Source organism: Salarias fasciatus, chromosome 12 (assembly GCF_902148845.1).
Source record: "Salarias fasciatus chromosome 12, fSalaFa1.1, whole genome shotgun sequence".
In the NCBI taxonomy this organism is placed as follows: Eukaryota; Metazoa; Chordata; class Actinopteri; order Blenniiformes; family Blenniidae; genus Salarias; species Salarias fasciatus.
Window position 1 is genome coordinate 7,521,962 of NC_043756.1, and position 26,882 is coordinate 7,548,843.

The 26,882-nt window shown below is 42.6% G+C and overlaps 3 protein-coding genes across 8 annotated transcripts; 1 reads left to right on the plus strand and 2 right to left on the minus strand.

The window, feature by feature from the left end:
* Positions 1-1,052: 1,052 nt before the first annotated feature.
* LOC115397652 (calcium release-activated calcium channel protein 1-like) lies at positions 1,053-5,348 on the minus strand. Its single transcript, XM_030104081.1, has 2 exons — positions 4,998-5,348; positions 1,053-3,743 (listed from the first exon to the last, which is right to left on the minus strand). The coding sequence occupies exons 1-2, from the start codon at positions 5,109-5,111 to the stop codon at positions 3,195-3,197; spliced, it is 663 nt and encodes a 220-aa protein (XP_029959941.1). The 5' UTR covers positions 5,112-5,348; the 3' UTR covers positions 1,053-3,194.
* A 2,797-nt stretch (positions 5,349-8,145) lies between these two features.
* kdm2ba (lysine (K)-specific demethylase 2Ba) lies at positions 8,146-17,665 on the plus strand. 6 transcript variants are annotated; one of them, XM_030104077.1, is made up of 11 exons: positions 8,146-8,260; positions 11,294-11,518; positions 11,691-11,834; positions 12,834-12,920; positions 13,289-13,582; positions 13,686-14,503; positions 14,628-14,791; positions 14,876-15,037; positions 15,261-15,479; positions 16,390-16,432; positions 17,471-17,606. In XM_030104077.1, exons 1-11 carry the CDS (start codon positions 8,207-8,209, stop codon positions 17,475-17,477), a joined length of 2,217 nt encoding a protein of 738 aa, XP_029959937.1. In that variant the 5' UTR covers positions 8,146-8,206; the 3' UTR covers positions 17,478-17,606. The 6 variants fall into 6 exon arrangements, with proteins under 6 accessions (XP_029959937.1, XP_029959938.1, XP_029959933.1 ...); XM_030104078.1 differs by having other exon boundaries at positions 16,408-16,432; XM_030104073.1 differs by lacking the exon at positions 16,390-16,432 and having other exon boundaries at positions 17,471-17,665.
* Positions 17,666-19,677: 2,012 nt separating this feature from the next.
* Positions 19,678-26,882, minus strand: rnf34a (ring finger protein 34a). Its single transcript, XM_030104080.1, has 7 exons — positions 26,699-26,882; positions 26,042-26,260; positions 24,885-25,271; positions 24,244-24,306; positions 23,252-23,453; positions 23,050-23,079; positions 19,678-21,628 (listed from the first exon to the last, which is right to left on the minus strand). The coding sequence occupies exons 1-7, from the start codon at positions 26,702-26,704 to the stop codon at positions 21,441-21,443; spliced, it is 1,095 nt and encodes a 364-aa protein (XP_029959940.1). The 5' UTR covers positions 26,705-26,882; the 3' UTR covers positions 19,678-21,440.

Genomic DNA, 26,882 nt, shown 5'->3' on the forward strand with positions numbered 1-26,882 from the left:
TGTCACTTCAAACTGTTTTATCTAGGCATACCATCACATTCCGGATGCTGAACAGATGAGTGAATTGAGTGTACCTGCTTCTTTAAGTGCATGAACAGTTGATCTTTGCTTTACATCTGCAGTGTATATGCACACTGAGACAAGCAGTCACAGAGACCATCCTTTCCCATTTGTCTCCTGATTAACCATGAGCCAGTAAAGACCGACTGAAAGCAAAAGAACTGCAACCAACAGAAGGAATTTAGAGTTGCTATTCTTGGAAATGAGGAAAACATGGCTTTCCTTTTGCAACTACGGTGGATTCTACTCTTTCTCTGAGCCTTTCCACAAGATTTGTGAGCGGTTCATCACAACACAAACGTTTGCCACAAAGATGGAAGCACAGCATTGTTCAAAATATCTTGGTATGTGCTTGGTTGAAGAAACCAGGGATGTATAAAAGGGCAGGGTATCTGGGTCAGAATAGAAAACCTGGATCCAGGAATTAATAGATGGCTGAATATTTTCATCCATGCAGTGGAAATCAGCTGACCCCAACCCTGTTCCTGTGAGGATCCCTGTCCTGCATGTTTTAGATGTCTCATTTAAAAAAAAAACATTAATTCGATGACTATGTCAGCACCAAGAAGCAGAGTGATACACAGTTTCTAGCTACAGCTAAAGGAAAAGCAACACATTTTTTAGTGATACATTTCTAAAATTTTGAACAGTGTCTACAATGTCATTATCGCTGCTGTGTACTTGGAGTGCTCTGCAAAACAGAGGGGAAAATGTCGACTATTCAGAGAGCTAAAGAAAAACAAATGTTAATCGCACTGAGCAGTACAGGAAGAAGTCAGTGATGTGTGTGTGCGTGTGTATGTGTGTGTGTGTGTGTGTGTGTGTGTGTGTGTGTGTGTGCGTGCGCTCATGGAGTAACTGAAATTTCACAGACATTTCCTTGATGTGTGTCATCATTGCTTGCAGTTTATGCAACAACACACAATTTCCTCATGATTTTTTTCCCTTCACATAAAAAAGCAGTTCAGTTCTAAACATTAAAAAAACACAAATCCAGTTATATATTTTTTTAATTTTCAAACAAGCACCACAAAAAGCCACGGTGACTCTGACCAGGTCAAAAATCTGCCACCAACATAGTGAAAAAAACACAGCGATTATGCACCGACACAAACATGTACTTTATATACAGGAAGATACATTTAGTAAAATAAATACACCACAAAAATGAACCAAAGTAAAATGCCTCCACTTGCATTGTTTGGCTTATTTTTTCAAGAATGCTTGTCTGGTAGTAATAATCAGAAGCGATTGATTGATGGTGCACAGTCAATCCAAAATCAGCTTCAGTCCTTTTTTCCCCCAGTGAGAAAAGTCTAAAAATAACATGGTTAAAGGAGTAATGACCATTTTACTACAGCGTTTGCCAACCACCAAGCATCTGTAGAGTTTTTCAGAGAGGTTTATCATGTGACCCACACAGTTTGGATGCAAATTTAATCTTAAGAATGTATTTCATGACAAAGACTCAGTATAAAGTATAGAGAATTGGTACTGCAAACGTTTCACAGCATTACCTTGACCTATAGGCACATATTCAGTAACGGTATTTTATTCAGGACCTAAAATAAAATTATAAAAGTGTTATGTTTCGTTGATATTTGGGGGATAAATGTTTTTCGATATCAAGATGTGTTTTATGTACCAGTTTTACAGTAAAGACAGTAAAATGTGCAAAAACAAGAAAACTATTCAGCGATGTGTCACAAGGCAAAACAAAAACACATAAATTCCACACATAAATCTTCAACTTAACACTCAAGTGTGAACATGCTCTACAATGTAAACTATGAAAAGTAAGAGAACATCATTCAAAATGTTCAAGCTTCATCAATAAACATTCAACAACATGTCTTCAAATTCCGTAACCATTTTTTGTAGGGTTTGCAGTGGATTTAAATAAAAACAGTAAAGGTCAAAAACAAGCAAAATTGTCAAATTACTACGTAAAATTCATTTTATAACCAGATAAGACACACGTGTTGATTGCAAACAAGGTACTGGTAAAATGCCCTTAATACCTTTTTGAATTCACTTTGACCCATCCTGTAAATGACATAACAACAAACTTTGGCTAGAAGCATTTGTATTTATCCTTTGTATTCTTTGGTATTCTTTCTACAGTATTTGAGCTTTTTTTTTAACCGACTTGAAACTCAGGTGCATATTTTTTTTCCTATGCATACAGGTTTTAGAGCTTTTCAGAAAGGAGAATCATCAAAATATCAGGTGAGTAAACAGAACCAAAAAAGCTGATAAGGCAGAAAAAAAAACTATCAGGAGTTGTGCATCAAACAAACCTGAAGGACTAAGGCTTGCTGAATATGGAAAAAAAGTACCTTGTCTCGTGCATTTTGGTGCAGATAGAATTATGTTTTCAATATAGATAAATGAGTTGATAATAAATCTTTGGCATCACTTCACTTCTATACAAGATTTCATGTAAAGCTGAGGGCACCAGCCGATCAGTCGACTATGGTCGAAGGCAGGACACGCTATGGACAGCTCACCAGTCCCTCACAGGGAAAACACAGATATGCATACAATCACACATTCATCATCTTAGGGGCTTTTCGGTAACCAGTAACCTTAACTGCATGATCTTTGGACTGTGGGGTAAAAACCAGTTGATTTAAACTAAGCCACACATGTGGGAAAACATTCCGACTTAAAAAAAACAAATCCACTAAATGGATTCAAACCAAGGACATTTTAGATGTGAATCAATCATAACACCACCATGGAGCTTTAAGATGATATCTGTCTCTTGGTGGATAACGCCGCTGGACACCACTTCCCACGTGAACCCCAATTAAAACGCTTCACTTATCATGTGACTGATAATGAAATTGATTATTTCATTGAAGTCAAAGAACCGGTGGCAAGAGAAAACAAAGGACGTACAAACACCCCGAAGGTTAAACTAATATAAATAATGTCAAAGATTTTGAACATGCAACATCCAAAAGAGGACCGAGCCAAAATGTACAACACTGAACAGACCCAGCTTGCAATTTCAGAAGAAAAACGTCTGAGCGTGTTTGAAAAACTTAAAAAATAAAGCTTTTTAAAAAGGGTTTTCATACTGAAGGCACTGCTGAGTGTCTCTGCATTTGTACGATCATTGGCTACAATCAGGGGTAATGGACGGCGGCCTTCAGGTCGTCGTTTTCTGCCCTGTGGTCCAGCTGGTTCTGCAGCCGAATGACCTGCTCCAGCTCTCGGATCTGCCGGTCCGTTTTGTGACTGACGAGTGTGCGGTAAAAGTGGACGGCGAAGACGATAAAAACTATTCCAAACGGCACCATGATGCACGTGGACGCAATGGCGGCTGCCTCGCCGGACGTTATGGCTACGGTGTTGTTGGCCGTTCTGCTTTCGAGCGGTAGGAACTTCACCCAGCACAGAAGCATCACCTCCGTCAGGAAGAGCAGGGTGCCTATCACTGTGGAGAAAGCCCAGGCCAGCTCTATGTGGCGGTGCATGCGCTCATGGGGAGACTCGTTCACAGAGTTGAGGTTGTGCACGTTGCTCACGGCTTCCAGGTTGGGGAGGATGCATGTGCTGATCATGAGGGCAAAGAGGTGCACTGCCACCAGAATGGTGGTGCAGGCGCTGAAAGCTATAAGCAGGCCCGGAGGATACGCATGATTCCGCTCCAGCTGCACCTCCACCATCGCCACCTGGGAAAATTCAAAGAGCAGATTTTAGTTTTGAAAAACAAATTTAAAACACAAGGTTGTAAATCTACTTTGCTTCATATAATAGATGTCTGAGTGTTATTACATATATCACAATTTTTGACCTCATTTGACCCTGGAGACATCATGACTCTCAAGTGTCAATGTATGATGACTATGCTGCATATGATACTGCTTCCAAAGCTGACCAGAGATGCCTTTTATACAGAGAAACTTAACAATGCATTTATTATTATGAGTGTTACTGTAGTAGTAGTAGTAGTAGCAGTAATAAATGTATTTAACTTGAATCCTCACAACAGCAAACAATTTTTACATTAAAAAATAAATTAAAAAGTAAAAAAATGTTAAAAGTTATTTTCAGTTGGGCTCATTTTATAGTTTCCCTCATTCTAAGCAAACCTTCAAGTGTGCTCTCACTGTTACCTATAAATGAAATTCTCATCAAGACATGCATTTGGCACCAGAGATGGCACAAATGAATATGAAGATTAGTAAAGAACCATTCAAGATTACTTTCACGGCTGACTCCAAAGAAAAATCCAGAAAATAATGTGAGTGTGTATTTACCCGAAATTGATATTAGTAATATACAGTTACTTTGTACTGAATTATAAATGAAAACAAAAAGAAAATCCCTGGTCTTGAGAAAAGACTTGAAAGAAATGTCCACTCATAACTGTAATTTTATATTGAAGTGGCACAAGTTGACATAAGCTTTGTGTATAAATATGAACACAATATGACTTCAAAGAACCCAGGAAGGTTCATGGGAAATGTACATTTTATACGAAAACCATGGACAGTCACCGTTTATCAAATAGCCATGAAAAGTAAGTATACAGGTAAGTTGTCAGTCATATTACAGTAATCTTCTCCTCACAGCCCTGTCTGGTGCTGCTCTGTGTTTTCCTTATTACACTGAAAACAGAAGTTCACTTGAAGCGTTTCTTCACACCGTTACCGCGCACAGTGACGCGCGTGAGTCAAGCTGCATTAATCCTCCCTTCACCGTCCTTCTGGTTCACTTTACTTACACTTTACACACTTCTAATGGAGTTTGAAGGCGCAGACTGAGCGTACGGCAGCCGCGGCGCAGGCCTGTAAAATGACCCTCTGCTGGGAAACAATCATCTGCGTCACGCGCGCTGACTCTGTTGCGCTCTGCGCGCTTCGCGGCGGCCCTGGGGCGCGCGCCCGCACGCAGGAAAAACGCCGAAGAAAGTCAAAACTCACCATGGCAAAGCCCGACAGCAGCGCAGAAGTGCGGCTGGTGGCTTTTAGCTTGGCTCGGCTCAAGTAGAGCTTTCTCCAGGACAGAGCCTGGAGGGAGTGCTCGTTCAGACTCATTCCGACGGCGCGGCTTTCTGCTTCTCCTTCTTCTTCTTTTCCTAAATATGTCGACAGGTCCTCAAAAACCGGGCAGATTCGCGCTCGATGGCCGGTGAAAACGCAGAAAGTGTGTTTCCAGTGTGATCCACCATCCGAACACACACGGCAGATAAACAGAGCTCTCAAAAGTATGTCAAAAGTTTGCAACAGCTGACTGGCTGTCACGGCCCAGGAGGAAACACAAGATACCCACAATCCACTGCTCCACTCTGCTCACACACAGTGCAGAAACACACACACACACACACACACACACACACACACACACACACACACACACACACACACTCAGCTCACTTTTATTTTACGTTCTCTGTGCATGTTTCTGTGCAACTTTTTTTTCTGTTTGTCAGATTCACAAGCAAAAGGTTTGAAATCTGTTTTTTTCAGAGGATAAAAGAATGATGAAATGTTTCCGTTCTTCAAATAAAAATAGTATAACCTTCATTTTCCGAGTGTGGGCGTTCTCCTCTGCTTCCGGGCAGATTTTTGTGATAGTTTTACCCCTGTTTCTTTTATGAAACTAACAACAGCAAACTTCAATTCAAGACACTCCCTTTAGTGTCTGTATTCACTGTTCCCTGAAACAATGGCAGGTAGGAACATTACATACTTACATACATACAGATTATTTGATTCACACTGCACACGAGGACTCACAACATATGCAATGCATCTTTTTAGAAACGGATAAAAAGAAAATAATAATAATAATAATAATAATAATAATAATAATAATAATAATAATAATAATAAAATGCCTTTAGGCAAGGCAAGGTAACTTTATTCGTATAGCAAAATTCAGACACTAGGCTGTCCACATTACTTCGCAAGGAAATTAAGGAAATTTCTAATACAAACTAACTCAGAAAGACAAGACTGAGAATAAGTAAAGTGGAAACTTTATTAATATTAAGGTAAACAAAAAAAAAAAAAGTAAAATCTGTTGTTTATTGAAAGGCCTGAGCAAATAATGAGTTTAGGTGTTGATTTAAAAGAAGTGAGAGTTTCAGCAGTCCTCAGGTTTTTCAGGAAGTTTGTTCCAGAGGTGGGGAATGGAGGAACTGAAAACTGCTTCTGACTCTGGGAACTCTGAGTAAACCTTTTTTACATTTTTCAAGACCTTGAATATCAATGCCTTTCCTGACCTACTCCACAAAATACAGAATTTCATGCAATACTTTTTGTAATTATAATATCCCCCAAAACATCAACGTGCTGGAAATACAGTTGCAATAGCATAATATTTAAATGTAATTTTATTTCATTGCACTAATTTTATATTTGGCAATGACATTTGTTTTGCAGGGGTGTGAAGAGCATGCATCAACTTAACACTTTGATTCAAGTGGAGTTTCTGTTACATTGTTCATACAAATGTGACTATGTGCATAGTCTATAAATTGAGGTACCAAATATTATTTTAATTAAGCATGTTTCTTTTGTTTATATTTACATTGCATATTTAAAATGCAAAAAAGTTGATGCATCATGCATGACAATGCTGAGACAGTTTTTCGGCCAAAGTGATATTTCCATGAAGTCTTGTGCACTGCAGAAAACGTGTTTGTGTTCACATCTTCATATCTCACTTTGAGGTTTTAGACACCCACATTAGGGTCATGCATCAGCTCAAACCACAAGATGCATGATAACCAGCACAGCTATTATGCTGCTGCAGAAGGAAATGCATTCATCATTGCATCTGAACATCTAGATGGTGAATGAAACCCTTCAGACAGAATCAGATGTAAGTTCTTTGTTGTTTTATGGAAATAGATTAATGGATGATGAACTGCACTTTGTGTACTATCTATAACAACTGTTTCAGATTACCTTTGTTTAATACTATATTAAAGATGATAAATGTACTCTTCAGGTAAAACTATAACTTTTGGTATTTCAAAGTTTGACCGAGACAGATGCATTTATTTTGGACAGACATTCATGCTGTTTACGACTGGCTTTCTCCAAAAGTTTTGAGAAAATGTGGCTAAGACGAACAGGACATGCAGCTTGCTTATGCGCTGGGTGGCGCCAGAGTAAACCTTTATCAAATGCACACACAGTGGCTTTACACAACTTACTGTTTTATCACCAGAATTATATAATATGTTCTCAACCCGGATAAGCCACTGACACGTTTCTTGTTGTGCTGAGTCTGTTCAAGGCGAGTTATCATCACTGGATATGAGATAAACATCAGCATTTTTAAATTTAGGTAAATGGTTTGAAATGTATACAAATTATAAATATGTACCAGATGTATTTTGTGGAGAAACAATATTTGACAGCATGCTTAAAAGTATTTCTAGATTTTATACATTTTTAAGTTCCTTAAAATTGAAATACTTCATTTAATAAACACTTGGCTTCTGCCAGTCTGCATTTCTTGCGCATCTGGAGGAGTCATCACCTTCAGTTTGCCCCTCAGAAGGTGAAACACCTGCTCAGCACCAGGCTGCTGCATTCACAGATATGAATAAACATTATACAAAATGTCAAGCAAACTGTGTCAACGACATAGTTGCGTATTCTGAGACCATTAGTCCCTTGCCAAAACCCTGGGGATTAAAACGTTAGATAAATTTAATCAACCTTTCAAGAATTTAATCTACCCTCAGGGACTCATGCAGCGATAATGAAACAGCAGAAGCGAACACGGACAGGTGAGGGAGGGACTCCTCTTGCACAACCTGCGCGTCTCCTCTTCCTGTTACTCCTGTGTTGCCTTCGAGATACGTGCTAATAATTTTCCGGAGTAACCATGCGTTTATTTATCAGATAATTTGACTGTAATTTTCTAAATTTTTATGTTTAAAATGTATAAATGTCACTCGTAAATCCGTGCTTGACAGGCTGTTTCTCGAACTACATGCCGCTGGAGGGTTAAGTAATCATGAATCCTGTGTTTCCGAGGGTCAGTGAAGGCAGCAGTGTGAACCGGAGCCCGCAGCTGCCCGTGTCGTTGTGATGTGAAGGAGGAGGAGCTGCAGGCTCGTTCAGCCATGTTAGTTTTCTGAGCTGTTCACAAACGATGAGAGAGAGGAGTCATGGCCTTGTCATTGAGCGGAGACGATGAGGAATATGATTCAGAGTCTGAGCAGGTACGAGCGTTTTTCACACTTCATTTACACGAGCTCCGGTTTCTTCCGCGCGCGTTTTGCCAACATGTGGTGGGAAGATTAAATCCGATAGTGAGAGATTTGTCGTCGCTCGCTTTGGGTTAACGTGAGGTTCTCAGTCGCTCCTCTTCTCTGTATTTGAACTGAGTGGAAGGAGAAAGGTGTGTTCGGGAGATTTTCTCGAGTCAGCAAGGTTATAGAAGCGAATTCTTTGCGGAGGGGGGGGGGAAACAACAACCCTGAACGCGACTGAGTGAACTCCTTGTACTTAGAACAGTTTGCTGTAACCCGCCGTGTCCTCTTCCCCTGGAGATCATTGTTAGCCACAACTGACCCATTTTGTGCCGCTGACCACCTCTTAAACACAACAGCTTCCTCCAGTCAAAATACAAACCCGTGGCTGTGACCTGATCCTCAACATTTACCACATGATTCCTATCAGACAGTCCACCTTCAGACCGACCCGAGCGGCGGGTTTCCGCTCCACAGTAACCTGCCACACTGTGGACGGACTTTCACACTGATTGATTTCCCCTCACACTTCCTAAAAGTTGTCCCACCAGCCTGCGCCTTTAAGGAGGCTTTGGGGCAGAATGTTGTCGGGGCAGGGACCGTGGAGGGGGGATGGGGAGAGGGAACAATGCGGAGGCTCTGCTGCTGTTGCTTGGTGGTCCACTGGTTCCTAAACTGACCCTCTGTTAAACATTAGTCTCCCTCAGTTTTATCCTTTAATAACTGTGCTCCCGCCCCTGTTTTTGTGCTCACACCAGCTTCAGCGTGCAGGCTCGTGTGGTTCATTAGGGCAAAGTTTTCGTGTGGTTTGAAGTGCATGCCCAGTTTGGCCAGGCTTTTAACAGCTAATGGGATGTATTGCAGAAGCCTCCATTAGAAAGCTGGCATGTATGATTCAGGGGGAAATATGAGAAGCATTAATGTCAGAGCTTTAATCTTTGTGCTTGCACAATGTTTACACCCACAACAGGCTCAAGCAATAATCCAATCACTGAAGATGGCGATCTTGTTGTGACACACTACTAGAGACAGTAACACATGGTTTTATTTGTGTTAAGGACCACTGTACACAGGCAGCAGCAGATGATGAGCCTTGTGACTTCCTCCTACTGAAACCCACTGCGAAGCTGAGTCAGAAGACCGGGCTGAGAATATAGGCCATGTTTTTGTTCGCATGCCCAAGCAACCAATCCCAGATTCCTGACATATTATTGCACAACAGTTACAGTAAAGACGAGTCAGCTGATAGTTGTGTTCAAAGCTGTTGTTTTAGCCACTGTGATTATATGAACTGCTTGCATATAAGAAGGATAAAGGTCAAAGGTATTCATCGATGGAAGAAATGGCAGAGACAGTTGTGTCAGACAAGGTCAAAAAGCTAAACACGCTAATGAAAGTGTGTGATACTGACAGTGAAAGACACTTCCTTTCTTGATATATCCTTCCCATTTTTTCCACAGTAGTCAGATTTATGGAAAGTAGTGAAAGGACCTGTTTTGCTTAAACTCTGTACAGCATAAACAGGTCACAACCTCTGACCCGGGAAAAGACTTAGAGTTTGAAATAGACTTAATTTTAGGAAGGAATCAATCGAGCCTGAATTGTCAGAAATAAAAAGCACATGAACTAACATGTTGTTGAGGTTGTTATTTTTTTATTACCCTGTTTCTTTGTTGCGGCTGACACAAACAGGACAGGTTTCACCTCTTTGTTATTCAGGAAGCATTTTATTTGATTGTTTGGCCTGACACAGCTTGTTCTTTTTCTTTTTTTTTTTTCCCATCTTGTTCTACCTGTCTGACTTGCACACAGTGCTCCAGCTTTGTTTTGCAGAGGGAAAAAATAAATCCAAATCTTTCTTTTATTAAATGCTACGCTCCTGTGTAGTATGTGGGCCGTGTGTAGTTATCAGTAATAGAATAAATGGCATTGGTTAAGTGCTCGCAGCCTCACTGTAAATCATAACCTCCTCCTGTGAGCTTATTTTTATCCATCTCTTGCAGTCCCCTATTCAAACAGTTGCCACCAGCAAGGCAAATGTGTTGCCAAGGTAACGTCTCCTGCTAGAACAAGAAGCACCGTAATGGTCTCCGATTTGTCTTATTTTCATCGTGCTTTGTAGTCCTGCCAAGACGGCAGGGATGCGGCCATGGAAACATGAGAAATTCACAGTGGTGAATGTAGTGAGTTGACTTTTGTTTTTGTTACTTGATAGAGATGCAAATAATTGACCATTCTAATGATTGATTTGCCATTTAAATGATCTTTGAAGCTCTGGACTTGACATTTGCAAGCCTGAAGATTTGTTGATATTGGGTTGATTTAATGCAGATCCTTCTGTCTATTGTGACCATTAGGGGAAAAAAGTCTTAGAAATGCTCAATAGCAAGTGGTTGGATGTATAAATGAACCTTTCTTCTTAGAGAGAGTGAGCACAATGAATGCAGTAACAATAACAAAAAAAAAAATGTTTGATTCATGTCTGTGCATGTTTCCACTTTTAGCTGATTGTCAAAAAGACTTGTGATTATCAAAGCTTTTACTTTTGTCATTTCTAAGCAGAATAGTCAACTCTTACTTTTATACATTTCTAAAATATGACTTCTTATTTATTTATTTTTTTCTGATGTGTTTGTGTTGATCTTTAAAAAGTGACATCTGGGTTTGAGAAGTAGCAGCAGAAGCTTTTTTCGCACTTTTCTGAAGGGACAACCGCAAAATTATTAACGAGTCACTGCTCTTGGCTTTCTGACTTGATAGAAGAGTTTAGATGCTTTTGTTTGTCTCTACCTGTTTCACCTGTATGAAGATACCTTCCCCAGTGGAAACGTCACTCCTGCCTCCGACATTTTTCTATTAGGCGGTTCCGACTATAAAAATTCATTGGCCGCATGAATAGCCGATTGTCTTTCCAATAAAAAAAAGTAATTCATACACTATACACGCACCATGAGGTACTTGGAACTGGTTTTAATTCCACCACTTTCTCCGTTTGTGTTCCAGCAGCGGGCGGCCAACCGGCCAAAGCCCAAGATGGGGACGAGCTCTGCCGTCAAGCTGCCGTCCAACCGCAGCTCGTCCGGCGCCAGACGCAGGAGGACGCGCTGCCGCAAGTGTGAGGCGTGCCTGCGGACCGAGTGCGGAGAGTGTCACTTCTGCAAGGACATGAAGAAGTTTGGCGGTCCCGGGCGCATGAAGCAGTCGTGCATCATGCGGCAGTGCATCGCGGTGAGTTGGAAGCAGGAGAGAGGCAGAAGCTGTCTCCCCACCAGATTAACAATTAATCGATGTTCAGGGTAATGAAATACCCTGTCGTCTGTTTCACTGATTAAAATGGATTAAATATAATGCCATTAACGTTGAACTCAGCTTTTTGTGCAATTCTCTTTGATCCGTGCAGCCCGTCCTGCCTCACACTGCAGTGTGTGTGGTGTGTAAAGAGGCGGGGAAGGAAGACACACTCGAGGACGAGGAGGACAAGTTTAACTTCATGCTGATGGAGTGCTCCATCTGCAACGAGATCGTCCATCCCAACTGCCTCAAGGTACACGGACCTCGGGGAACATTTGTGCTGCTCCCACCTCCGTCCAGTCCTTCCCATGGTGACTCGGTGTACTGGGAATGCCAGGTCATTGTAACATGAAGGGAGTGACTCACACGGTTGGACTATACTCACTCAAGTTAATTGGACGGGAAACTCACATAGTTTATGTAACGAGAAACACACGTCAGTCTTCCGTGGTACCAGTTTTTTGTGAGTCAGCCGTGTGATACCATCGTGTTTACAGATTGGACTTTCACCAAACAGTCGCTGTACGGAGTCGTCATCACAGATGAATACATGCTGAATGTGGCGTGTGTGTGTGTGTGTGAGACTTCACGAGTTTTAAGTGCTGAGTATGTTTAAACCAGCGAAGATGAAAAGGTGAAGCAGCACACACCCTGTTTGTAATTGTTGTGTCAAAAACACAGCGAGGGATTTTCAGGAAAGGTTTGGTCCAACCAGTTTTGCAAACATGCGCTGTCTAGTTGCTTTGCATGCCACAGAAGCGAAGAATAATATCACTGGTATTTTGTATTTTTTTTTAATGCCACTTGTTTCAAGATTAATTGAACGTGATCTCCTCTGTGTGGGCGCTCTTTGTCTTTAATAATCCTCCTCTTGCCACATTTGTGTCGCACTAAGTTTTCTGTGCGGCTTGGAAACCTTCCAGATTGATCTTTCTTCTTGATTTTAGAATTACGTAATTATTGAAAATGAGATATTGTGAGGGTTGTAGAATGTGTTTCTTTTGGCTGTTGTCATGCTCCAGAATGCAGTCCAGCCATTTCAGCTGTTTATCTTTAACTGTTATACATTTCATTGGGGCCTTGAAGTCACGTCGCACATTTTAGCTCTAGCAAATGTTTAACTTCGCTGGCCTGCCTAACTAGCAGCCACAACAACAATCACTTTCACTTCTGTCCTCTTCCCTGTGTTCAGAGCAGAGTGGATAGGACTGCGTTGAAACTTGTTGGGCTCATTCTCCTTTGGGTTTGTCAGGTGAACGATGCCTCTGGAGTGGTGAACGATGAGCTGCCAAACTGCTGGGAGTGCCCCAAATGCAACCACGCAGGAAAGAGTGGAAAAGTGAGTAGAAATATATGTGAATCAAATGATTTTGTTTGCAGCCTGCTAAGTGTGTATGTGTCTGTTTCGGAAAAATGCGCCAATAATAATTTGATCTGAAAAGATTTTGTATGAGTCATTTTCCTCTTTGGTAGATTTTCACTTGCCGTTTTTTATCAGTTTGCCACTTCCTGTTTGTGCGTTTCTTGTTTGTGAAAGTCATTGACATGTGACTGTATTAGTGTCAGAAGCAGGAAACCAGTGGTATGCAACGTGATGCATGTTTTGGCCTGAGTGAGATATTTATTAAAGTGCAGGCACACGAGAGACGCAGTTGGGTCCCGATAAGCTGAAGGTATAAAGTTGTCTTGTAATTTTCGTCCCTTTTGGTACTGAAGCAAAAAAGGGGTCCAGGGTTCAAGTACGCCTCCAACCTCCCCGGCTCCTTGCTGAGGGAACAGAAGCCGGTGAAGGAGGAGGGAGACGTTTCTTCGGCGCCCAAGAAGAGGCCCGACAGAGAGGAGACGCCCAGATACAGACCCGAGGACGCTCTGCTCCGGCAGCCGCCACTGCTCTCCCCCAGCAGCCTGCCTCGGCCCAGGCCCGAAGACAAGCTGAGGAAGAAGAGGAAGCTCTTTGAGGATGATGAGGACGACAGCCTCAGTGTAAGGAAGAAGATTTGTGTAAGTTATGATGTGACCGAATGTAAACGTTTTAGATCAGAGCAGCAATTTAGTTTTTACTAAATGAGAGTAATGATTTTAATTTCTGTTTGGTTTCCTGCAGGAAAAGTCAGATGATCCTTATTTTTCCAAACTTCTACAACATATCAAGACAGAAGAAGAGGACGAAGATGGTTACGAGGATGACGATGAGGATGTGAGGGAGCCTCATTCCCGGCCTGGTGCGGAGAAGAGAGGTCGCTTTGGAGACACCGAGGAGGAGGGAGACTACAGGGACTCTAAGATCGACCCTTTGAATTCCTGCATTAAAACGCCGGTTGGAGACAGCGACCAGTCGCACTGCAGCTCTCCGCAGGCCGGCCCCAGCAGCGAGGGCGGAAGTGAGACGCAGGAAAAGGGTCCCCGCCAGAAAACCCGCCGTAAGCGGCGCTTGCCCAACCGAGAGCTGAGCCGAGAGCTCAGCAAAGCACTGAACCAGGAGATCCAGAAGACCGAGGACTGCCTGGCCAACGAGAACCGCCACCCTGTGAAGGTGGAGCCCGAGACGGAGAACGAAGAACCCAAGAGGCTGTTCCGCAACGGCAACGAGCTCGGCGAGCAGAGGCCCCACCTGAAGACCAAAGAGATGAACGGGACGCCCTGGGAGCTGCGCCACTTCTACCCGAGCCCCATCGCCCCGCTGGGCTTCAACCGCAGCACGCCGACCACTCGCCCGGTGCCGCCGCGCTCCCCTCCCAAGTGCGTCCAGATGGAGCGGCACGTTATCCGGCCTCCTCCGATAAGCCCCCCGCCCGACCGGCTGCCTCTGAAAGACGGGAAAACACACATCCTGCAGCGCGAAGTCTGGATGACCATATTCCACCATCTCCCACACCAGGACCTCTGCGTCTGCATGCGAGTCTGCAAGACGTGGAACAGATGGTAAATTGACAGCATGTTTACACTTGAATGTCGCTGCAGAGAAACAAGCCTCTGGTGTGTTTCGGGGCAATTACAGCTTTCTTTAGTGTTCTCAAACTCAAAACGCAAAACCTTCTCCCAACAGGTGTTGCGATAAGAGACTTTGGACAACCATCGATCTGAACCGCTGCATCTCCATCACTCCACTGATGCTCAGCGGGATTATCCGACGGCAGCCGGTGTGTCTGGACCTCAGTTGGACCAACATTTCCAAGAAACAATTAAGCTGGCTTATCAATAGGCTACCAGGTATTTAACCGTCGTAAACTCGATCCAGTTCTCCGTCTCTGTCGCTCTGTGCCGGTTTATTTAAAATGCGGCCGTGTCTTGCAGGTCTGCGAGTGTTGAAGCTGTCGGGGTGTTCGTGGGCCGCGGTTTCAGCTCTCTGCACCTCCAGCTGCCCTCTGCTGCGAACCCTGGACGTCCAGTGGGTCGAGGGACTGAAAGACCCGCAGATGAGGGACCTTCTCTCACCGACGACAGACAACAGACCAGGTGAAATACGAACAACGCTTCAAACTAGATTGTTGACACAAGGAGCTCCCATGTTAAAGTGTCTGAATCTCAGTTGTTACGTTAATCCATCGTGCACGTGTCAGTTACTGACTGATCTCATTACATAATGCATCGTAGTGATTACACATCTCGGCCTCTTCTTGACAAAGCAAAATCACCACCTGTCACAGAAGCTCATTTGTTGACTTTTCTCGTCCAACAGGTCAACTGGATAATCGCTGCAAGTTGCGAAACGTGGAAGACCTGCGCCTGGCGGGGCTGGACATCACCGACACGTCTTTACGTCTCATCAGTCGACAGATGCCTCTGCTGTCCCGGCTGGACCTGAGCTACTGCAACCACATCAACGACCAGTCCGTCAACCTGCTGACCGCGGCGGGGACGACGACCAGAGACTCGCTCACAGAAATCAACCTATCAGGTGAGACCTCGGAACCGTGATGCTGCATGGAAGACGCTGGCTCGGGGGGAGGGGGGGGTCCTGCAGTTGTCAGTTGTCACATGCTTTAGGTGGGAGTGGCCCGAGGCAGTTGCTTGGAGCAGGCAAACTCCCCGCACTAGAACTGCTGCCCTTTCAGTGTTAATGTTCAGTTTGAACCTCTGAAGAGATGTAAAACAAAAAATCTATTATATTTGTCTCAAATTTAAGACAGAGTTTCCTGGCAATATGTGTGGAGAAGTGATGTTGTCTCATAATCGGGGTCATATTATGTTTAGACCAATACGATCGAAGTCCACAGCTCTGCTGTGCTCAACTCCTCCCAGGCTCGCCTCAAGCACTTCTACTGATTCATGGCGTTTAAAAAAGGAATAAAAATCACACAGTTTACATTAAACTGTGGGCAAGTTCATAATGGAAATGAACTTGAGTGTCAGTTCGAGCTTTACTCAGTAAAACGGCAGCAAAAAAAAAAAAAGCACTGGCACAATAAATGATCTTGTGTTTAGTGTTTTCAACTAAAGATAAAGTCAGTTCTTTCAGCTGGAAGGCATCACTGTAACTCAGATGCCACTGATTTTCTGCTCATAGAGTAATATGTACTTCTGCTCTGTTATCTTGTTAGGCTACTTTATTTGGAGCTGAGTGCCTTTATTTTTTTCACCTCACATAAAAACAAACTACACAAATAGGACAGTTAGACTGATCATAACTGGAGAGGCAGCGGGAAGCCTGATGGGTGAAAATGAGCCAATATCCACATCACTGGTGCAACTATGAATTGTGCTTTGTTGTGAGGGGGCCATGTGTATACGAGCATTGTATTTACTGGAAAACATATTTATTTTTACTATGTGAAACAAACACTATCACAGTTTTTGCTGTTTCACAGTTGGTTATCTATTTGCAGCTGCAGGAAGAAGAGGCCACATAAGGTTAAGCCTTTATATTTATTCTTGCTGTGCACTGTAGATCTATGCATTGAAGTGATTGTCAAATGTTTTCAATCTGTTGCTTTCCCAAAGTAGTTGTGTAGTAACCGCAGAGGAAGTGGCTGTAGTATTTTCACCTTAATGCAATGCTTTCAATGAAAATCTGTCAGATTCTGATGGTGAATTACTTAAAAGCTGCGGGCGGCACTTCATTGATCCAAGTTAGGATGCACACTGAGTTAGAACAAACACTACAAAGCATGAGTGAATAAAACATCAGCCGGACTTCACTCGATTAGACTTCTGTTCACTTTTATGTTTTATTTGTTGGTTTATGTAATAGTGACAGGGCTCCACCCAAACGAAATGAGGGAGTAAAAAATGTAACTATCCTTGACAAGCAAGTGCAACGAGTTATTAGAGCTGGAGTGCTGTCAGTGGAGGTGAATGCCTGAACACACCCACACAGAGAGCAAATGGCAAAGGTTAATTCAGAGGAAAACTGTATTGGTCCAAATATAAGACGACCCTGATAAGAAGGATCAGATTTGGAGAAATGTTTTTGTACATATCAGTGATGGGACATTTTTTTCTCTTTCATATAGTCTCCATTGTCCTCAGCCTATTCCTCACACACCTCCAGCCTATCGTCCCTCTCGTGCACGCCTATCAGTCGTCCTCCATGTTCCTCTTTGTTTCTGAGGCCTTCATGCAGTGATGCTGAAGATTAGACTCCCGACATAAGAGGACCCCACTTTTTCACACATTATTTCTCAGGGGGCGAAAAAAATTCTGTCTTGTATTTGGACTAACACAATACTTTAGATCTTCAGTGTGATTTGGTTGAAACTAGATCTTACCGATTTATGGGATTAGCTATACTTTGGCGTATGACTCAGATTGGAGGAGTTTATTTTAAAATGACGGGATTTTGATGATTGCTGGCAATTCCCGTAATGATCGTGCTTATCTATAGACTTAAAACTGTCTCAGGATTTTCATTCTGAATGTGTTTTTTTTTTTTTTTTTCCCCCCTTCCAGTTTGTAACCGAGTCACGGATCATTCCCTGAACTTTTTCAAGCGCTGTGGCAGCATCTGTCAGATCGACCTGCGCTTCTGCAAGCAGGTGACCAAGACGGCCTGCGAAAGGTTCATCGCAGAGATGTCTGTGAGCGTGCCGTTCAGACTGAAAGAGGACAAACTGCTGCAGAAGGCAAGCTAGTTCCCAGCCGGACGAAAAAGACGATTGAGATGATGTCTTTGCACTTAATGGAACAACTGGTCCCGTGATGAGTCTCCGAACCAACGCCTCCATGCAGACAGATGGAGGCCTGTAGGCGGAGATGATAAACGTTCACTGGACACATATTGGCATGCATGTATTTCTGTTGAGACTTTACTTTTATAAAAGATGTGCTTGTAATTGTTGGGTTATTTTTATTCATTTTAAATATTGTAAAACAGTATTTTTCTACCAGCATCATTTCATGAGTTTACAGTGTCTCAGGAGCTAAAGTATCGCAGAGAGACTGTCCGGCATGTGAACTGAAAAAGCCCTCTTTTCAGTCTGCCTTCATATAACAGTGTCTGTGCCAAAATTTGACAATAAAGTCACTTCGATATCAGAGAGGAAATGCATGTACAGTAAATGATGATAAATATTTAGAATGTAATTGAATGATGATGATAAAATAGAGTTAAGTGATTACATACTCCTGTTACACCTTCCTGCTTTTGTTTAGGTTGAAACTTTGTGGAGTGTTTTTTGTTTGATGGGGTTTTTCATCAATATTTCAACATTAATTTATTGTTTTTTTTTTAATTATTACAGTTTGTATTTATTCATTTATTCAGTAACTTGACTTGGATGTCTCACACAGCTGCGTCAAATGTGTGCAAATAATTTATCAGGGTGGTTTGAGCCTTTTTTTTTTTTTTTTTTTTTTTTTTTTTTTTGCAGCACTCCATCGGGTTGGGTTCAGCACTCTGTGCGCTCACATCTGGTTTCTCTATACCGGTTTATATAAGCAACAAATTATGACCCTTGCAAATAGCTCATTTGCAAACATTTGAAAATATACTCCATACAGTAGGTGTTGTATTTGGGTGTTGTGCTGTAATCTATCACCTCAGGTGAATGTGATGTTTATATTTGTAAATCCCAAAATGAAGTGCTAATATGCATTAAAACAATTTCATTTGTACCATTTACTGAGTCTTGTCAAGTCTTTATCATTGTTTCATCCCTACAGATCCAATACTGACCACTCACCAGTGCATTGCAGCGCCTGAAACTTCTTTGAACATCTGAATGGGTGAAGGTGTTGAAGTCCCTCACATACCTTTGTGGTTGAAGTGTCAGCCATTAGCGGGTGAAGATTAACTTTCTGTGATTAAAGATGACCTCCTTCCTGCAGGTTAAACCCTGGTGGATGATTGACTGACCTGTCCACTCACCCACTGCTGAGATCCAGTCCAGAGACAAACACAAACACTAATGTTCACATTTAGGGGCAGAATAACATCCTGCCAATAAGTTAAATCATCTCAACACTTGGTAGTTTATTATCTAAATACTTGAAACTGGGTATGATTATATGAATCACAGAAAACAGTGAGCCTTTCATCAGCTGTAAGGTCACTTCAGTTCAAACTCACATTTTCTTCCCTGCCATGAGCCTTCAGGGTCCTTGTGGTTAAATCTTATCTTCTCTCTCTTTTAATCAATTAAACCTGGTTAAAGATGTCAACATCTTAGTATATTTACTGTTGAGCACGGCTGGATGTAACCTGCGACACTGAAAATCCCAGTTATACACAAAGGATTTCAAGAGAGGAATATAAAATTCCTGTTTCACTCCAAATTAAAGGAGTCATAAAAGGTATAAGAAATGATCTGCCAAACATGGTTTCCAAAAACCAACTTTCAATTGCCAAATGAATGCAAACACATTTGATATTTAATATAAATGTTTTTAAATGTAGTGAAATATTCTCCAAAACACCTGAAATAAAAACATCGAATTCATACCAGTCTTTTTAATAATGCAATTTAAATGTTACTTGCCTGGGCTACATATAGTTGGTCATTTGTGAATTAAAGCTGCATCTTCATCTGATTTAATGTCTATAAATATAAAACCCACAAATGCTAAGCAACATCTTTCTATATTTACATCCCAGGCACTCCACCCAACCCCCAGAAATCCTCCATTTACCCAAAACAGCACAGGGACGCGGCTTGTGATGTGTGATTATACAAAAACAGACTTTAATTAAAATCTTTAATTACCAAAATAAAAAGTTCAACATTCTCAAATACAAAGACCAAACCTTGCACACAATAACACCCTCTCTCTAAAGGAAAAGTGCAGCCTGCTCCACTATGGTTCATGATTGTAGGGGACATCTCTTCTGTAATAGCAGCATTGTTGACGTTTGTGGATGGGGGTGAGGGGGGCGGGGCGCTATACCAAGCAAATGATTTCTAAACTAGCAGGAGAGAGAGGATGGAGAGGGGGGGCAGGGAACTGGTTTAACAGGAAGGGGAGTTCAGGACGGGGTTGTAACGTAACCAGTCTCATAAAGATTCTCGTCATGCTCTGGTTGAAGTGGGGAGACAGTTCTGGCAAACTAATGCAGATCGAGCACGTTTCAAAACTCACTTAGCAGTAACCCTGTAATATTTCAACGACCCAATCCCAGGGACAATTCAATAATCTATTACACAGTTAAAATCAAATGGAAAAAAATATAGATATATACATCTCATATGGATCAATATATGCAAATGTACATTAGCAAGTCATTTCTATATACTTTTTATACCACAGGTGTCAGTAAACTCAGAGCTACTGTATATATTTTTGAGTAGTTTGTTCAATACATTACTCTTACGTTAGAAATTCAACCAAAACGCATTAAGACACTTCATTCCACTCCCGACGATATATGACAACAGAAAACATTCAGAGTTTCACATCCACGGTTCAGATGGAAAATTCGGAAGGTGGGATGAATGACTTAGCACCGGTTTTTTGTTTCGCCTCGGCTCCAACGGAGCGTCGAGACAGGACAGAGATGACCGCTGTGACGCTCGCTATTGCTGTTACTGACAGACGCCACGTGATCCTAATGCATAAGAGTAAGTGCTTACGGAGCAAAATCAGTTAGTAAAAAAATGCATCAAATGACCGGAATCTTTGAACCAAAAATGGCCAAGCTTGAAGTTACCTCCAACTAATTTGCTTTTCTTTCTATTCGTGGCCTTTTAAAAAAAAAAAGAAAATTCAAAAGTTAGCACAGGTGACATTAGTCACGACTACTGGACAGAGCTTGCAGTGGGTTGTGAGAAATGGTGCATTAAACACACAGTGTGAACAAAGTGCTTTCTTATCTACCATGCTGAGAATGGACAGGCACACCGCGGCCCCGCCCACAGCCGAGGGGGAGGACGCAGAAGCGTGGGGGGCGTGACCCCGTTATTTGGCACCTAGTTACCTCACCTCCTCGCTCTCCTGTGCCGAGGTTCGGCGTGTGTCTGTCCTCTCCGTCGTTACTAAGATATGTAGTCGCTTGCAGCAGTTGTAAGGAGGCGGGCGCTCTGAAGATTACCAGAGCCGAGTACCAGCTACAGTTTATAGGCAGATCTGAGGGTGATGTGTTGTGTCCGACAAAACTGCTCGTGGCTTGTGCCACACATTCTTTGCTTAGAGAAATTGTCGTTTAAATTTTTTTTTTTTTTTTTAAAAATGCACACTTAAGAATGAAAAAGAGATATGTTTACTTAAGGAATGACTTAAGTAAGAATGGTACTGTCTGGTGTAAGTGAAAAGTCCCAAGTAAAAAAAAAAACCAAAAAAAAAATCTCTCATTTGATGTGCAAATAAAGTGAAGTTTCATGGATTACAAACATCCACAAAGTAAGTCTTTCGGGGTAGTCGGAGGTTATGAGCTGCACTGTTGAGTTATGGTACAGCTGCAGTCCGATGCAGGTGCAGTCGGGGTGCATTAGGATTTGAAGACATGCACGGCCCTCACGACGTACTGCCTGCAGATGGGGCATTCGTTCATCCTCTTCCCGCACTTGGTGCAGGTGACCATGTGGCCGCACTCCAGGAGAACGCAGTCGATCATGGCGTCCATGCAGATCCTGCAGAGGTTGTCGTCTTGGATCGTCAGTGGACAGTTCTCGCCGTCTGAGAGGTGAAGGTGCGGACGCGGCACGGTGGGAGGGAATGTTAAAACAACTTTAAGTATAAAACAACAGTCACACGTCAATCAGCAATAGTTCCTGTGAATGAGAACATGTGGATGAGGATGGATCGTTTTGTTTCACATCCTGACTGCGTGTGTATTGTTTACCCAGTAAACACATAACTCTATGGGAAGACGTCAAGCTGGGAGAGGCAGCGTGATGTTTTAGGCAACGTTCCAGTGGGAAACCTTCAGTCCATAAAGATATGCTACTTTAGTACATACCATCTACTTCAGCCTTGTTGAAGACCATGTGTGGTTATTATGAGAGCAGTATTTTCTGGTGGCAGTGCCCAGTTTCAGCAGGATAAAGCACTCCCGTGTACCAAAATGAGATCAGGAATTAGAATCACAATGAATTTTAATTTAATTGTAACAAATCTGAATGCTATTGAGCATTTGTTAGATGTGTGGAACAAAAGTCTATTGACCATGCTTGAGGAAATATCATTCATCGTTTATTGCCCAGACCTGGATGGGTGGGAATAATATTCTAGCTGATTGGTGTATCATGTTCTGAAGATGGACCAGGAGGGAAGTGGGGGGAAAAAAAAAAAAAACTCAACAGCTTATTAAAGCATCTCCTCTGATCTAGTATCCTTTCTTTGTATAAGGTCATGCTCACAATCTCCAGCAAAATGTCAATGTCTATTATGGCTGAGTCAAGATGTTTCTATGACAACCACACAGTCGTTAGCACTGGAAGCGTGCAGCTGAGAGAATGAATATGGTGGGCTAACACGCCACAATTCTCCCTATAATTACCATCACGTGTGCAACGCATGAATAGATGAAGGAGGGAAACTGATCTCATGGCGGATCGATGCTTTTCGGGAGCATGAGAAATGAATATGTAGATGTTAAAGAGCCAAGCATTCGTTTTCATCCTCGACGCCTCACGGTGAATGCCACTACACAGGAACCACCACATTCAGGGACGTTGCAGAGAGATGGGTTGGATGGCAAACGGCATCAAGTTCACAGTGAAAACAGATGTGGTGGAAAAATGAGGCTGGGATCACATGACGGAGGTGAGAGGCACAGAGGGAGAGCACGTGTTCACAGCGATGCGACGGCGTTGAGGAATCTATCAGCCTTACCTCCGATAGCACCATTGCAGATAGGAGGGGGGAAGGCCATCACTTTGGTGCAGGAGGAGCAAAGCAAGCATGGGACATTTTACTTTGAGCAACTAATTTTTACTGAACCTGACGTCGACCGATCAAACTTAAAACTGTGAAATTACTACTGGCTGCATTGTGTTATTGAAAGACGCAGTGGGAGGTTTCTGTGGTTAAAAACAGGAAGTGGTATCTAACAGTGACGTCTGGGATGGAGCATAGGCTGAGGGGTGATCACTTACCTGTGGTTACGGGTTTGCTGACATTTTCCACTGCAAGAAAAAATAAATTAAATTTACTATGGCAAGTAATATTAGACCACAGTCACTGTGTTCACTAGGTGGCAAAAATAGCAAACTGAGTGAACTGAGACATTTTGAGGGCGAGGAGCTGATGACAGAAAAACACATTGCATTATTTAGGAGTGAGGAAGTTAATACCCACAAGACTTCCTGTTCTCCTCTGTCTCTCTGTACAGTCTGCCGACACGCTCCACCAGCTCCCACTTCTCGCAGCACCCTGAATAGTTCACGAAATTCCTGGCCAGAATCTCCTTCAGCTGCCTCACAGACAGGCTCTCGATGTCCCTCAGACTGGAGATGTCTGACAGGGATGCTCTGGCCCGACGGCGCGTCTGAGGACTCACCTACAGGAGGGAAACCACTATTCAGTCATCTCATTTCAAACCGCTTTTGCTTCTTCACCAATATGATGCAATTTACAACAGCTCGACCAGTGCACAATGTAGTGTTAATCCGACAGAAAAAAACATTTCTAGTGCGGGATTGATAACATTTACTACATTTTCAGCACATCACTTCATTTAATGTGCAGAAATAATCTTAGTATCAGCTCATATTGGACATTTATGTAAATGTGATTGGCTGATAAGATGTCAAAATGCTCGGTTTAAGAAAATGGTTCGAAACTGGCTGAAGATGAGATTTTGAAGTACTGCCTTTGTCACACATGGCTCAGTGGTGTATACCACTGTATACCACCAGCATGTGTGTGTGTTTTATGCAGGTACTGTGGGCTTCTAGCATTTTTAATGTCTGTTAAGTTAAACGTTGTTTCTAAACTGGCCATAGGTGGGATTATACGCGTGTGTGATTGCTTGTCTCTCAGTGAGGGCCCAGTGATGGGCTGGCAGCACGTTCAGAGTGTAACCTGGAAATGATCAGTACATCTACAAAGAAAATAAATCCTATCTTTTTCAAAAAATTTGCAGCACTAACATCTAATTTCTTCTCACTATATTGCACTGATATATTAGGACGTACATTGCACTGCTATGTCAGTCAAATACATTTTTGAAAAACACTGGCCTTAAATTAACAATAGGAAGCAAATATTGCACCACATAATGTCAAAACCAATTATTAATTTACATAAAACATGGTTTGATGAGAATTAATAGAAACACTAAAAGTCACCTCAGGAGTGTGTTCACTGGGATCTAAGTTGAGGAGAGACACTGATGTGGCATCACCGATATCCTGTAATGCAAAAGCAACACAACATCAGTGTACAGTACATGCGAGGGACAAACCAGTCCACAGAGGATTAGGATTAGACGCTCTTAAACCAGCCCTTTGATACCACTGGAAACAACAATGCCTTGCACCTTCCATTCATAGAAAAGATTACTGTTCTATAAGCAGGCAAGGTAAAAGGTACAAGTATTTATAGAGGATCCTGGCTGCTTGGAAAGATTGAGCTATCTTTTTAGGCAGCAGGCATATATTTTTTCCTTCTATTTCCTCTCTCTCTCAGAATGAAATGATAAACTAACTCTCTTTTACATTTGTTTATACCTGGGCTATCGTGGCATTTCAAACAGATCTCATGTGGATTCTTCAAAATTGTAAACGTCATGCCTGAAGGCCACAATTACTAAATAAATCCTAAATCGTTAATGACTTTACATGGCAATTAGTTTTTTGGAACAAAAACGAATGGCCATGTAATGACGAGACGAAATGAAGATTCTTCCAGTTATAGCTCTGTGCCTCGGGGTGTAATTACAAGAGGCTGATAAAAGCTGTTGCAGTGTGTATTCACGGCAGGTCCTCACCTGGTTGGTATCAGAGCTATCGCTCCTGCTGAGCTGCTCCTCCTGAGAAGCTGCGAAGGCAGACAGCTCCGAGGCAGACTGTGTGGTCGAAGGGGTCGGTGTATACAGGGAACGTGAGTGGAGACTGGCCGTGTCGTGGTCCTCCTCTTCTTCGATGCCCTGGTGACAAAGCACCAAGTCCACCAGGTCTTCCTTTTCCCTGCAGGTGTCGGTGGGGATGTTATGCAGCAGCAGGTACTGACGCAGGTCCCTCACTCGCAGACGCATTAGCCGCGGCCGCTGAAAGGCTGTGGCCTTCAGCAAGTGGCAGGTGGCACAAATGCGCAGATTCTCCTGAAGTAGCGAGCACAAAGAGCAGAAGCTCTTCTTGCAGTCGCAGCAAATATACTGGGGGAGAAACAGAGTCAAAAGGTAATGGGAATTAGATAATTAATTAACTTCATCACCTTCTTCTTCATGTATTAATGCCCAAAGCCCCTTCAGATGGAATGGGGTGTCAACCATCAAAAAAAGGTTTTACTGTGATCTCCTTTTTTTTCTTGGTGGTTATGCGCAATAAATGCTCGTTTCATAGTAATAAGAAGTTCATTAAATGTGGACACATGATTTAAGACATCACTGAAAGGCATATCAATGCCAGAAGAACTTGCATTTTTCAATCACTCACATATGCTCTACCTCTCCAGGCACAGAGGCAGGAGGCACTTTCTTTTAAGTGACAAACATCAAACAGTAATAAATGCATAACGTGGGATTTAGACTGCTCACGGTGAGCGAGTGAGGAGCAGGGTTCAGAGAGAGTGGGACCTAGTTAGCCATACATGAGCATGAGTGTTCAAAGAAGATATTAAAGCAGCAGAGTGTTGCTCCATCTGTCTTCTGGCTTCAACGAAATTGAACACACAAATATTGTTTCACTTATTGATCACTTACAATGATACATTTTCAATCTTTTCCTGATTTTAGAAGCTATTACATCCAGTTTAATCTCAGTCATATGTTATTAGTTTTAGAATAATAATGGGATGTACATAACGATATTTCTTTTGAGGTAAAGATATAACTGAGACTCAAAGCATGCAAAATTTTGTCATTTACAGATGAGACGAGTTAACAAACCATTTCTGGTGTCACACACAGATCATCCAGATACCTACCTTCCTCCTGAAGACAGAGAAGGCCTGGCCACAGGCCTTGCATACAAGACTGGGACTTCCTGAGCTGGTGGGCGGATACGTGGAGTATCCTGCGCTGGGGGCAAATCTGAAGGGTCCAGCACCGGCCCCAAACCCTGGCTGCTGGCCTCTGACGGCCCCAGTACCCATGACTTCATTCAGCAGACCACAGCATGAAGCCCACATGGACGATGCCCCTGCCTGCAATTTACACAGCAGCTTTACTCCAATAACCTCGTATTAACAGTGAAGAATGTGGTTATCAAGACAGATAAGATGCACCATGGCTACCACAGAAACAAGCCTCGCAGGTTGTATAAAGGTCGTATAGAAGAATTATATAAGAAATAATTAAACAGCTGGTTATAAAAGAATAATATATAAGGACCTGCAAAACACTGCCAAGATAAATCACTGTGCATACAATGTCTCTGCTGCACAAATTACACAGGCGTGCACTTGCAGAAGAAGAAGCTCTAATCAGAATAATGCAAAGCTTCTGGTCACTGCTGAGTCGATGTTTACTGACAGCTGTCACAGAGTAACGTGAAGCAGGACCTACATCGGCAGCTAACGTTAGCTGCTAGCTCCGGTCTAAAGCCCGTCCGGAGCGCAGCTTGCCGGGACGGAAACACGCACCTTCATTGCAGCTCCGGGGTGTCTACTGGGGAAGAGCAGCTCGGCGGTGTCACCATTGCAGTGAGTGGCGTCTGCTATCCAGCTGAAGTGTCGGGATGTGTGAAGGAGCTGCGAGCCCCGCGACCGAGCTCACGGTCCCACTGCTGCTTCTTCTGGTCATGACGAACCGATAGCAGGCGGAGCT

Coding starts and splice junctions, on each gene's coding strand:
- LOC115397652 (XM_030104081.1), bottom strand. CDS start 5,111: ATGAGTCTGAACGAGCACTCCCTCCAGGCTCTGTCCTGGAGAAAGCTC. Junction 3,744..4,997: donor TGCTGTCGGGCTTTGCCATG/GTGAGTTTTGAC, acceptor GAATTTTCCCAG/GTGGCGATGGTGGAGGTGCA.
- kdm2ba (XM_030104073.1), top strand. CDS start 8,207: ATGGCCTTGTCATTGAGCGGAGACGATGAGGAATATGATTCAGAGTCT. Junction 14,792..14,875: donor GCTTATCAATAGGCTACCAG/GTATTTAACCGT, acceptor CGTGTCTTGCAG/GTCTGCGAGTGTTGAAGCTG. Junction 15,038..15,260: donor GACGACAGACAACAGACCAG/GTGAAATACGAA, acceptor CTCGTCCAACAG/GTCAACTGGATAATCGCTGC.
- rnf34a (XM_030104080.1), bottom strand. Junction 25,272..26,041: donor TCTCTGTCTTCAGGAGGAAG/GTAGGTATCTGG, acceptor TTTCTCCCCCAG/TATATTTGCTGCGACTGCAA. Junction 21,629..23,049: donor CAGCAAACCCGTAACCACAG/GTAAGTGATCAC, acceptor TTCACCTCTCAG/ACGGCGAGAACTGTCCACTG.